At 34.5% G+C, this 13,547-nt stretch overlaps 1 protein-coding gene across 10 annotated transcripts in view; it reads left to right on the top strand.

Moving 5' to 3' along the window:
* Positions 1–13,224, top strand: part of KCNC2 (potassium voltage-gated channel subfamily C member 2) — a 189,978-nt gene extending 176,754 nt beyond the window's left edge. Inside the window, exons 2-4 of one of the 10 annotated variants that reach the window (XM_024123070.3) lie at positions 3,699–4,626; positions 6,703–6,867; positions 12,340–13,224. In XM_024123070.3, coding sequence (XP_023978838.1) covers positions 3,699–4,626; positions 6,703–6,867; positions 12,340–12,401 — 1,155 coding nt within the window. In that variant the 3' untranslated portion in view covers positions 12,402–13,224. Of the gene's footprint in view, positions 1–3,698; positions 4,627–5,024; positions 5,172–6,702; positions 7,062–10,901; positions 10,937–11,472; positions 11,610–12,339 lie in introns of those variants that run through there. The other 9 variants (XM_055085218.1, XM_055085217.1, XM_024123068.1 and 6 more) reach the window with 9 other exon arrangements.
* The last annotated feature ends 323 nt before the right edge of the window (positions 13,225–13,547 follow it).

Raw genomic sequence — 13,547 nt, 5'->3', positions numbered from 1 at the left:
TGAGTCAGGAACAAAAGAAGACATTTTGTATATCCAAGACTCTTAGATTTAAGTTCAGATAAAGTTCACAAGTTCCTGGCTAAAGGAATCCAAATGTGGCCTCTGGATAATTCTAGATCTTCAAGGTTTCTGGAGTCACCCTTTCATTTGATACTCAAACTAAGCTCCTAATAAACTGAGATCCTATTCTTCCTTCCATGGGAAGCTCTGTCTCCCAATATCTCCAAGGACTTTATTGGGAGCTGCATTTCTCCTTATTACGTTTTACTTTTATTTGTTACTCTCTTATGATTTTGAATCTCAGTACGTATTTTGCCTCCCATGGTTGACTGATGTCCTCTTTTTGTTCTCCCATGGTCCAATGCCTTCATTACTCAAAGCACCTTCAACACCAAGCTGTTTTGTACAACCACCTTTTGCTGAAGGCATAACAGAGCAAGCATCATCTTAGAATTTAATATTCTCCATTGGTCACTCAGAGTTCTGCTGCTGTACCTGTGGGGGGATTTCTCAATTGTTTGTACTCATATTATGGGCCTCTCCTCCTTCTCTTTAGAGACATTTTCCACTTCCTTCTCTTCAGAATTCAACTTCCTTCCAAGGTCCTCACTTGCAGGCTGACAGAGGCCAACTTCCAATTTCCTACCATGTTATTATGAAGCATACTTTGGTTCTCAGTTACAACTCTTGTTCTAGACCATACCTAGTGTCCTTAGCCTTTATAAATAAAAAATGACCTATCTAGCCATTTTTTTAAGCAAAATAATGAGGTACTTCTAAGATGAATGTTGTATACTTCCAGGAATATCAAAGTTTGTTTCCATTCTTTATACTCTTTTTAGTTTCCTATTATAGTATTATCACACTCCAGCAGATTTACAAAGTCTTTAAAAGCTAAAGATATACTGAGTTATAAAGATTACAATGAAGAATAATACAAATACAACAATCATCATGTAGTTCTTTAAATAATGCTGATAAAAATATTTATAAATGCAAGTTCCAATGACATAAAAACAGACAATTTTTGGTTTCTAAAGTTTTGTGTCTTAGAATTGTGTATATTTAGAAACTATTCCGTTGCTTTGTTTATTCACAGGTATTTGTGTAGAAGCCAGAATTATGTCACAACACACACACACACACACACACACAAACACACACACACACACACACACACACACACACACACACACACAGGTCCTAAACATACCATTACGTAGGAGGTAGTGAATTACTCTTATTAAGGTTTAGGAAGACTCTTTTAAGAGTCTACAAATTCTTGTAATTTAAAAACTGCTCCAGTTCATTTAATAATGAATTATCAATCTTGTATTATCTGTCTGTTGAACAAACACTGGAACAGTGGTTTCAAATTTTACTATGCATAGCAATCACCTAGGAAGCTTGTTAAATGCAAATTCCATCTCCCCAAACAAGAGAATCTGTGTCTGACATCTGACATGAGGGTAAGGAATTTGCATTTGTGTAAAGCTCCCCAGGTGTGTTCTAATGAATGTGAGCAAATTCCTTTTCTGGGAATATGGGTGGGCAATTTAAATAATTTCCAAGTACAAAATGATTCATGTTACTTAAATCCCAACCACCAAGTGTGGTATCTTAAGACTTCTTTGACCTTTTCCTGACAACATAACTCATTTAATGAACAAAACATCAGGTTCTAGTAATTCTTATTGAGGTAATAATTATATTTTTAAATATACTAAAATATACATAATAATGATTTCTGATATTTTCATAGTGCTTTAGATTAAAAGCCACCTTAATATATATCTTTTATTTTCACTTCATCGCCTGTTAAAAACAAGGGAAGTTGGAAGATAGGCACGGAAAAATAAGTCAAAGCCTTGAAAATGACATGACTTATAATACTGTATGAATGATGTACTAACTGCACAGTGCATAGAAACAAGTCCATAATTTGGAGTGGTTCATTTCTTTTTAATTGAGGTATAGTTGATGCACAATATTATATGTTTCAGATGTACAGCATAGTGATTCACAACTTTTGAAGGTTGTATTCCATTTAGTTATTAAAAATATTGGATAATATTCCCTAAGCTATACTATATATCTTTGTAACTTATTTTATACATAGTAGTTTGTACCTCTTAATTCTTTACCCCTATCTTGCCCTTACCCCCTGGGGTAGTTCTTTAAAGTAGATACTCTCAGGCCGACTTTTTTTTTTTTTTAGTCTTTTTGTGTATCTCTTATGTATTTGGCGAGATCTGTATATCTCGTCCATTGAAGATCAACCAGGGGAATAAAAAGAGGTGGTTTCAATCTATTCTTGAAACTTAGATCTTTTCAATGTCATGGTTGAGACGCAGGATATTAGGGAAGAGCTTCGGGTTTGGGATATACCCTATTATTTGTAAATAATGGCCTCCCTCCAATTGACTGATGACCTCCTCTCCCTGAATAATTCATTTGTTTAGACATTCAAGGAATAGTCTCTTGGTATTCATTAAGCATGCTCAATCTAAGAGCATTATCAGAGAGCACCAGGAATCTTCCAGCTTCTTTGAAAGCCTCTGGTGCTGACAAATGGCAACACTGCCATTTACTAAAACAACTGGGTTTCAAGTTTTCAGATCTTTAATATTAAGAAGTATGTGATTCCAAGATAAATAAAGGTTTCAACATATTTGTATTCTACATTTGAGAGTTTGGTAGTTAAGGGAACAGAATCGGGGGCAAAACTTATCAAGTTAGTATCTCAGGTCTATCACTTTGTAATCTTATGACTTTGGAGAAGTGACAAACTCTGTGACTGTAAAAGGTGGTGGTGTAGTGTTGTTATGAGTGTTGACGTGAGTTAATTACGTAAATTGCTTTGAAGAGTGTCTGGCGCTACTAAGAACTATATAAGTGAGAGCTTTTATTATTATTCTGTATTAGTAGGTGTGTATTCATATATTGTTGACCAAAGAAGTGTTGAATTAAAAAAAAAACCCGCAACTTTATAACATATTACTTTAACATTTGGAGTTCTTTTTCAGGACAGGAAGAAGACTGCCTTTTAATTTGTTCCTTAACTCTTTCTCTCTCTTCAGGCTCCGTGCCTACTTTTCCTAGATTTGCTTTTTTGGACAAGACTCTGCCTTAAGTTGATATAATATAAATGGTAACATAGCTCAAAATTTTTTTTTCATGTTCATACCTCATGACAATCTGAACATTATAGAAGAAACCTACAGTTAAATATGGGTGGCGACCAAATTTCTATCAGTGTGAACTGCACCTTATATTTATGGTTGTAAATCTTGATCTAATATGTGAAGATTCCTAGGATGGTAAAAAATATCTGGAGCCATTGCCTACATATTTTTTTTTCAGCCTGTTGCCCTTTAACATTCTTTTGCAAGGATTTTTATGCTCTTTTCACAGGTATAGTGTCTTACACAAAAGAGTCGAATGATTTTCCAACATAAATCAAAATTTTTACCTATATAAGCTGAAAACAGAACTTGAAACATATCATCAGTGCAACTCTAATGAATGTTCCCTACACATGTCTTCTTACACTTGAGTAACATGCCAAGTGAAATCTTCAAATATATGTTTATACTTTTTCTACTACAGGGATTGATACATTTAGATTTGGATTGAAATATATTATGGTTAGATCACTGTGTTTCTTCTTTTATTTCTTTTTTTTTTTTTCTCTACAGTTTATTGCTTTTGCTTCTTTATTCTTCATCCTGGTTTCAATCACAACTTTTTGCCTGGAGACACATGAAGCTTTCAATATTGTTAAAAACAAGACAGAACCAGTCATCAATGGCACAAGTGTCGTTCTACAGTATGAAATCGAAACGGATCCTGCCTTGACTTATGTAGAAGGAGTGTGCGTGGTATGGTTTACTTTTGAATTTTTAGTCCGTATTGTTTTTTCCCCCAATAAACTTGAATTCATCAAAAACCTCTTGAATATCATTGACTTTGTGGCCATCCTACCCTTCTACTTAGAGGTGGGACTCAGTGGGCTGTCATCCAAAGCTGCTAAAGATGTACTTGGCTTCCTCAGGGTTGTCAGGTTTGTGAGGATCCTGAGAATCTTCAAGCTTACCCGCCATTTTGTAGGTCTGAGGGTGCTTGGACACACTCTTCGAGCAAGTACTAATGAATTTTTGCTGCTGATCATCTTCCTGGCTCTAGGAGTTTTGATATTTGCTACTATGATCTACTATGCGGAGAGAGTAGGAGCTCAACCCAATGACCCTTCAGCTAGTGAGCACACGCAGTTCAAAAACATTCCTATTGGGTTCTGGTGGGCTGTAGTGACCATGACTACCTTGGGCTATGGAGATATGTACCCCCAAACGTGGTCAGGGATGCTTGTGGGAGCCCTGTGTGCTCTGGCTGGAGTACTGACAATAGCCATGCCAGTGCCTGTCATTGTCAACAATTTTGGAATGTACTACTCCTTGGCAATGGCGAAGCAGAAACTTCCAAGAAAAAGAAAGAAGCACATCCCTCCTGCCCCTCAGGCAACCTCGCCTACTTTTTGCAAGACAGAATTAAATATGGCCTGTAATAGCACACAGGGTGACACATGTCTGGGCAAAGACAATCGGCTTCTGGAACATAACAGATCAGGTAAGGCACAATTTCAAATGCATGCCATTAAATACTTTATAGACCAGTATGTCCCTGAAATAGAAGGCAAGCATTCTCATTTTCCGCAAATTTTCATGAACTTTCCGTTCTACCCCTTCACAAAAAATTTGTTTGTGTCAGGCTTGTAGATAGCTAGATTATAGCTTTTCTAAACGAATCCTAAGTAGAAGTCTGCATAGCTGGCTATAGAGCTCTCCTGCTTTAGTGGGAATGCCCTTTGCTGATGGTACCAATATTTTCTTTGGCCTGTTTGTTGCTTTTGTGCCAATGTTTCTTTGTTTCCCTGCACGATGTGATGGTACGATACTGGACATTTTCCATCCTTCATTCTCAAAATGTTGATCTCCATATCATTTGGCTTGGCGTGTTTGTCTCAGTTTTATCTCTGCCACATGGGGCCATGCATTTTAACCTAATTCACAAGAAGAAGATATGTAAGAAGAATGGACATTTACATTTCAAAGGCCTAAACACCAAAGAGGTGATATGTAAGATGTCCCTTTTCAAAGTAAATCGCTTCCTCAGTAATATTATGGAGGGTTCATTAAGTTTTCATTATTCTTAAATTAGGATATTTCAATATAATCCCTTTGGATTATTGGGTAAGGTGCTATGTAATATAATCAGCCCAACATTATTCAGGGGATAGATGATCTGCTTTGGCCAATCAATGGCTAGGTTGAATTTCTCTATGGATTTCCTTTTTTATGCACTCTGCATTGGGCTTTGTTCCCTCCCAGAACTCAGTTTTGGATGATTTACTGCTTGAATTAGTTGAATTGCTACTCCTCTCTATTGTCATAAATAATCTAGGGTTGATTGTAAATTGACATTCAGTTTGCCAAAGCGATAGTCAATAATGTCATCTCTAGTCTATTATGTCTACTACAGACGAAATATTTTGTAGTTTACACAATTTAGATGTTGTCCACTATGAAAAGTTAAGATATATGTATTCCCTATAACTTAGATAGGTTTGATCTTTTTCTTGTAGAAAAATGACTTACTAGAATCCCATGTGAATAATTTTGCGTTATTTAGAAATAACACCAATTAAACAAAGCAAGCAAGCAAACAAACAAACAGAAAAGGCAAGCGGCATTTTCACAGGTTCCCTCCTTAGCTTCCCAAAGTTATTATGGGGTAGATGGAAAAAAAAAAAAATGGCTGGAACTGAACTGCTTTTTAAAAGATTTTATTCACAGTCCTTATGTTTATTTAGTAGATTGTTTTGCAAATTCTGTCAATATGTATCTGAGAATTGTTATGCCCGGAATGTCTTTATGAAAGATGAAATTTAGTTGGTGTTGCTGCTCTCATTAGACTGCTCTCACGTACTTGTGCAGAGCCCGTATGAAGGGCATGGAAAGGAGGACACACTCTCAGCCTGGGCAAACATTGTTATAAGTTAGTATCTAGGCTGATAGGATGTGAAAGTCTTTGGCAAGCATATAGAAGTAAACAATTGTTTCAAGGGCATTTGAGAAGTTGATCTTTTTCCACTGGTATGCTCAAAAATATTGTCACCTCAAAATAGAGAACCTGGACATAAAGTTTGTGAACTTCAGGATTATTTTCATTACAATTTATTGGGGAAAATTACTTTCAGAAAATAATAAAAGCATGTGTCTTAAAGCACTGCAAAGACAAATATTTACTTAGGAGTTTTTCCTTCAGTAGGCTCCACTTTCAATGATGTCTATTTTCATTAACTAGATAACATGTCAAAAATGGATAGATATTAATTTGTGTGCTACTTCATTATCACACTTAGTTTGAATTCACATTAATTTTGTAAAAGTTATTGTCCTATTAGATAAAATCCAAAATGAAGTTAAAATTTCCCAAACAACATTTCTCTCCTTTTCAATACATTTCCATTTTGCTCCACATAAATTTTTTTAATGAGTGATGAAAATTATTTTTCTTATCATGATGTGATTATTGTGTTTTGTATATCGAGTGACTGTACTATGGACATTCGGCGTAAACTCTTTGTACTGTCTCATTTCCTCATCCATCACTGTCTGTCAATGGGCATGGTGCTGTGACCAGTGTTATCAGGTGACGACAGTACAGGAAGTGAGCCGCCATTATCACCCCCAGAAAGGCTCCCCATCAGACGCTCTAGTACCAGAGACAAACACAGAAGAGGGGAAACATGTTTCCTACTGACGACAGGTGATTACACGTGTGCTTCTGATGGAGGGATCAGGAAAGGTAGGCATGCATTTAATCAGATCCTAACACGTGACTTAGCAATTAAATGCTGCAAATATATGGAGTGCTGTAAAATGCTCTTTCATCATTTTCTAGGAGCAGCTGTGCCATCATGGTGCTCCTTTCCTCATCATATCTTCTCTCTTTATAAACATTTAAAAATACATAACAGTCGACTTGATTGTCATATCTAAAAGGCATTTCACCCTTCTTTCTTTTTTTTATATTTTGGTTTTTCATTTGTCTATGGGCAGAATTGTAATGAAGTATTTAAAAATTAAGTCACTCATCTAATTATTTTAATACAATGGATTCAGCAGTCTTTAAAAGTTATCTTTTTTCCTACAATGAATTAAACTCATGAATTGACACTATGCATATATTTGATAAGTAATTAATAATCTAAAATAATAATAAAGCTCTTTTCAAAGTAAAACATTAAACGTACTCTAGTTGTCTCTTATCCAGTATTTGGGCAATTTTTCCCAGTGGTTTACCTGAATGTCAGAAGGTTGCTAAGGTACAAGATCCTCAGCCATATAGAACAATATACACAATCACTGGAAAGGCTACTTGTGTACTTACAAAATGTATTTATGGAATTTTCCTTCAGGGCAGTAATAATTCTAAGTTTATTATTTTTTTAATTGACACTGAACAGTGCCTGGCACATAGAAGATACTTAATAAATATTTGTTGAATTAATACATTGTATTGGACAGACATCTTTGTTAAGGAATATAACAGGATACTGAAGCTCCACTCCAGCAGTTTCATTTCCCTAGATTGTGCCAGGTGTCTAGGACTGTTCCTTAGGTGCTAGTTTTTGTCTTTGTTTTTGTTTTAGTAAATTTTACCAACCAAAAATTGGACCTTTTTCTTCTCCTTAAGAAATAGTTTTGTGACACTTATAACCCACCATTGTCAAAGTGCTGGTATGCTCTTAGATTACCTCCTACTTTGAGAATTCCAGTGGCTTTAATGCCATGGTTATTTTTCTCTGTTTATTGACAGAATAGAGAAAGAACTACTAACTTCTTATGAAGAAATAATAATTTCTTATGCAGTTGACTGAATTTGAACGAAAAGCCACTCCAAAACTTTCATGTTAGTGCAAGTGCATTTTTAAAATATTGTGCTTATTTGCTATTCATTGAAGTTTCTTCTTATTGAATACTTTACCATTTGAAGCCTAAAATATTTATTTTGTGATGACTACTTTCTTTGAAATAGCTCATTTCCCATGTTGTGCTTCTCTTTCATTTCTTCTGAGCACTTTATATTGTTCTTTCTGTCTCCATACCTGTGAGTCGTGAAAGAGAAGACAAAGGACTCTTCTTTTGTTTATTTAATATGTAGTATTTTAAATCCTTCTTCATTCTAAGAACTTTCAATCTCTGCATCTATGCCTTGCACCAAAATGTATTTCAATGATCTTAATAGATTTATTTGATTTTTTGCTATTTTACATTTAAATATCATGTTACAACAATTTTAAAATATTTTATAAAGGTAGTTAATATTCTATCATAGTATTTGAGCAAAATATATGTACATATATTCAATAATAATATCTAACTAATACTATAGAACATAGTATTTTAAGTGCATTGTAATCTTAAATCACTATACATGTATATACATATATACTTGTATATGTATATATGTATTTTTATGTAATATGTGGTTAGATTTATGTGCATTTTGAGCATGATTCAATAAAGTATCACATGCAATATTTATACTAGGGTTACATGTTTAAGGATCTAGATAGAATTTTTTTTCCAGGTTAGAAAATATTTTGAATTTTAAACTGTCAAAAGGGATCACATCTGAAAAAAGACTTTGCAAATTATAAAGCACTATATAAATATAGTTTTTCCATAAAATAGCAAAGTTTCATGAGCAAAGCAATTCATAAGATATTCAGTTTATCTGAGAAAACTATACATTCAATCTTATTTCACAAATACAAATTCTATCAGTGAGAACATCTTTGAAAACTCATCTATGAGCTTTTTATTCTTTGCCATTTCTCACCATAATCAACTTCGTTTTCATTCTTGCTTAATTCTTTTGCAGATTTGTGTTCTTTTCCTAGGTCTGATAACATCTCTGGCTAGTTTCACTTAATCTTCTCAGTGTCTTATTTTGTCATGTGTATTAGAAATCCATTCATTTCTTCTCCTTTTTCCTTTATGTAGATTAGAGATGTCTCCTATTACTCCTACTCAGATACTTATTTCCTATATGATTTCTTCCTTGCCTTTCAAATTGATTTCTACCCTAACCTGATTTTAGAGTTATGAAAATTCTCCCCTATGTAGATGAGAAAAATGACTGGATTCCCATTGTATTATTTTTCTACCAACAAATGTAAATGCAGTTGGGCATACATTAAGAAAACATGTGGATTCCCTAAAAGAGTAAACTCCCAAAACTTAGAACCTGTGTTTTCATTTATATAGTAGTTTTATGAAATCATTTCACATGAACACAAACATACCCATTGATAGTACATGAATAGGCAGTTTCAACACTGCCCCAAACTAACATGTGCTCTTAAAAGCTGTATAAAATGTATACCATGTATTGGGTTCAACATTGTTTATTCTCATGAATTATATTTTTAGTCATTCCATTCAGTAGAAGTTTGATAAAGCAAAATTTTATCAAATTTTCTGTTCATAAATGAACCTGAAGAATAAAGGAACAATATATTTATATGAATAACTTATAATTTTACTAATTAAATACTTGTTACTAAATTATAAGAGAAGCCTTCTCAAATGGACATTGAAATCATAGTTATTAAAAATAAAAGACCTAAAATAGAATAAATAATATTTAAGTTAATAATTATAATTCAGAAAAGTAAACATTGAGAATGGCAACCACGATTTACATGTAACTAGCATGATTAATGTAAATTGTCAAACAGATTTTTTACCTTTTTGGAAGTCTTATAGAGAGCATGGTGACTGTGAGGAACAAGAGGTACATTTTTATAAGGATGATTTTTAGTTATTAACAACTTCTTGGTTTCATACATATTCACTAGTTTGCTTTTAATCAAAACCAATCAATGTTTATAGTCTAGTTTACATTTTTTGGTTACACTAAAAATCCAAGTCAACTTGTATAAATTATTCTTTCTACAATTCCCAGTTACATTTCCAATCGCATTACGGAAGAGTAGTGATAACTAGCCCTCCAGGCACGTGAAGATCCCTATGTAAGAAAAAATGACCTACAATTCCTTTCTAATTATTTAAGACATTCTCCCATTAACTATTCCATTAGCCACCAAAGGAGAATGAAATATATACCACCTCCCATGCTTTATAGCTCAAAATACTAACAAAATATATAGGCAGATAATTTTCTCATTAGCAGAAATTATGTCCTGGAGAACTTTATTGTAGTTAATGGAGGACATAAATTTCCATCTACAAAATATCAAAAAAGACATCTAATCTGCTGAAAGTTTGTGAGTATATATGTAGGGAGAGGTTCCTATTATTCCAGCCTTACCCCACAGTAGAGCTATTTCGTTTTCCTATCTACACACTTTTTCAGTGGAGCTGTCAGAACATTTATTTGCTAAGCTGTATAATATAACTACTTTTTCAGTTAATAGTTGCCTGGATTTTAAGACAATTTTACTTCTAACTTTATACTAGGTACTCCCTTCCTCATTTACCTGCCTCTAATCTTTTCTAATAAAAAATACTGCAATATATGAATCCTTCCAAAGGTGACCTTGATGGGGTGTTGCTTGAGTAGCTAAGGCAAATCAATAGGTTAGAGCTTGTGGGAAGTATCTTTCGTTCTGTAAGTTCATGATGATCATGAACAAAAGATTAGAATGCATGATAATAGAAAGAAAAGGTGGATTAAGATCAAATTGTTCTCAATTCCTGGCAGGGGAGAGTCAGCCTAAAATATATAATCAAAATCAGACTTTAATTTACTAAAATTATGACTCAATTTATATTCATTTCTTTTCTTTTCACTTTTTTGTAAAATACAAGGGATTAGAAGTGGGCATTCATTCTACATCATCTAGATAATTGCATTAAAAACCATTATTTAGGTATCATCCTTTTAACCCCATAAGGCTGGAAGATTAAATATGCTGGAAAAGAGTTGTCCACTTAAAGTTAAGCATGCTTTATTAGCTTAGTAATAATAAAAAGTGAAAAGAGAAAAAATAGCTCATTTTTTTTAAGGAACATATTCTGAAATTTAAAAATATTTGCCAAATTTATATCTTACTTAAGTTGCTTTGCCTAATTCTTAAAAGCTTTCTGATATTGTGTATGCCAAAATTACATCAATACAAACTGTAATCTGCAAACGAATAGATTTTGAAGTATTGCAACAGTAATTTGTGATAGCTGGTTTAATCTTTTGGAAGTGACAGCTACAGTGAGCTTCATTCTTTTTTTTTTTTAGAGTTGTAAATTGTCTCAATATTGAATTCTTTGTAAACAAATTCTTTGAGCTCAAAAATAGCACTTTTGATTACCCTGCATGATATTGTTTGTCTTTGTCTATTTTCTGGTTGAATTCAACTGATGTCTGTGCATTTTTTCATAAAAGGATATGAAAAATCCCGAAGCTTAAACAACATAGCGGGCTTGGCAGGCAATGCTCTGAGGCTCTCTCCAGTAACATCACCCTACAACTCTCCTTGTCCTCTGAGGCGCTCTCGATCTCCCATCCCATCTATCTTGTAAACCAAACTGCATCAGTCGGCTAAATTGGTTTAATTCAAGTACTGTTTACCCCATAATGGAAATAATTAAACATAGACTTACTCCAAGCTCCATTAATACAGTACCAGTCCTGCATGATACTACTATCTGAAGTCAGAAATGCCATTTGGGTAGCGAACAAATCTTATCCTGGCTTTAAATGAATCTTATCCTGGTAGTGCTACTACTTCTCCATATTAATTGCCCTGATCTCCTTTCGCAATAAAATGACAGATAGCATCAGATATTGGCCAGTACCCTAATACACAAACATATCTTCAGGGAGATATATTTAAACCAGTGTGCTTCCAAATGCCAACCACTTCATGGGAACTTCATTTCTTGTGACTCTCTAAACCATTCTGAAGATGTCTGGGATTCTATTTTGATTGCTCACAACATGACTTTGGTCAGCTCATTTGCATGGACCATCTTGTCTCTATCACCTGAAAGCAATGTCGCAAAGTTCGGGGACCATGGATGGCTCGAGATATGTGTACTTGCATCGAACCATCCTGCTGATGTGAAAGCACTGGTCGACTGTTCTGCATGTTGAATTGTGGGGCATGGAGGGCAAGTTTCTCCTTGACATTTTTTTTTCTTATTCTTTGAAAAAAATATTTGTTTTAAAAGATTTAATTTCTTGATTGATTTACTTCTGTTCCACAATGCTGTATTGGAGTTCTGAATGTCTCTGGTTGTTTGCACACAGATAACTGCAAAGAGGTTGTCATTACTGGTTACACGCAAGCTGAGGCCAGATCTCTTACTTAATGGCTTGGGGAAGGCACAAAACATGAGAGAAAGGTAACTGCCAGCCAGGCTTGCATTGTTTAGATAGGAATTGCTGCTTGGTACTAGAGTCATATATATTTTTTTAATCCCAGAATTTGTCATCATTTTTAGAGGCAGAGTGCCAAGTATCATTCAAAGCTCTTTTCATTTTTACCCCCTTCCTTTATTTTAATTATTAATTTTTTTGCAAACAACAAGGAGCATTGTTGTTCACAGGAAGCTTTCTTGACCAGCCTTAAATTTCTGACTCACAGGATTAATCAGATTTCCAGGCAGTATTTAATCAGGTGCTTTGTCCTGTATGTTGTTCTGTCCGTTTGTCTTAGCTCCCTGTCTTAAGTGTATATGCCATCTGTCTCCATGAAGCACAGAAATGCCTTGATAAGGTGTTCATGATTTTAATACTGGGTCTTCTCCCCTGCCCCTTGCCTTCTTTGTTACTTGGAACAAGACTCTCTGCTTGTTCACTCCAATGAAACCCCCAGGGTGTCTTATTCAGTCCAAGTGGAAGAAATTCTGTTTACACACCCCTACAAATGCAATAGCAGTAGTGTGTCTGGTGTACTGGGCATGAGAGGGAGGAAAAATGTTATACTATAAATTGAGAGATAAACAATATTTCTAAGGCATTTAGGATCCTAGAGACTGCTAATTCCTAATGCTCATGTTTATTTTCAGTTAGGAAGACAATTGTCACTTTTATGATTGGCCACATAACAAGTACTACTTTATATTCCCAAGTCCTAGAGCATGACCTGCATGTCAAAGACCTTGTACAGCAATGTATTTACCCAGATATAAACATCTGATATTTAGAGATTCAGTGATGCTTTTGATAACACCACACATAGAAAGTTATAATTACACACAGCTTTATGGTAAAGAAATTAATACACTGTCTGGTGCTGCTGTTATTGACTGCAGTGTTGTACAGAATTTATCATGGATTTTTGACTGCTGAAAAAGGGACTGTGGAATTTAGCCATACCAAGGACTGTACTGGAAATAGATTTCTGCTGCTGAATGTGCCCTGATGTGACCAGGTTGCACTTGGAAGAGATCCTCCCGTCTTCATGAGGCGTTAAAAGTTTGTAAAAGAACTGTGGATGGAACTCATTTGGTGCT

Source organism: Physeter macrocephalus, chromosome 6, assembly GCF_002837175.3.
Source record: "Physeter macrocephalus isolate SW-GA chromosome 6, ASM283717v5, whole genome shotgun sequence".
In the NCBI taxonomy this organism is placed as follows: Eukaryota; Metazoa; Chordata; class Mammalia; order Artiodactyla; family Physeteridae; genus Physeter; species Physeter macrocephalus.
This window is presented reverse-complemented; position numbering and strand designations above follow the sequence as displayed.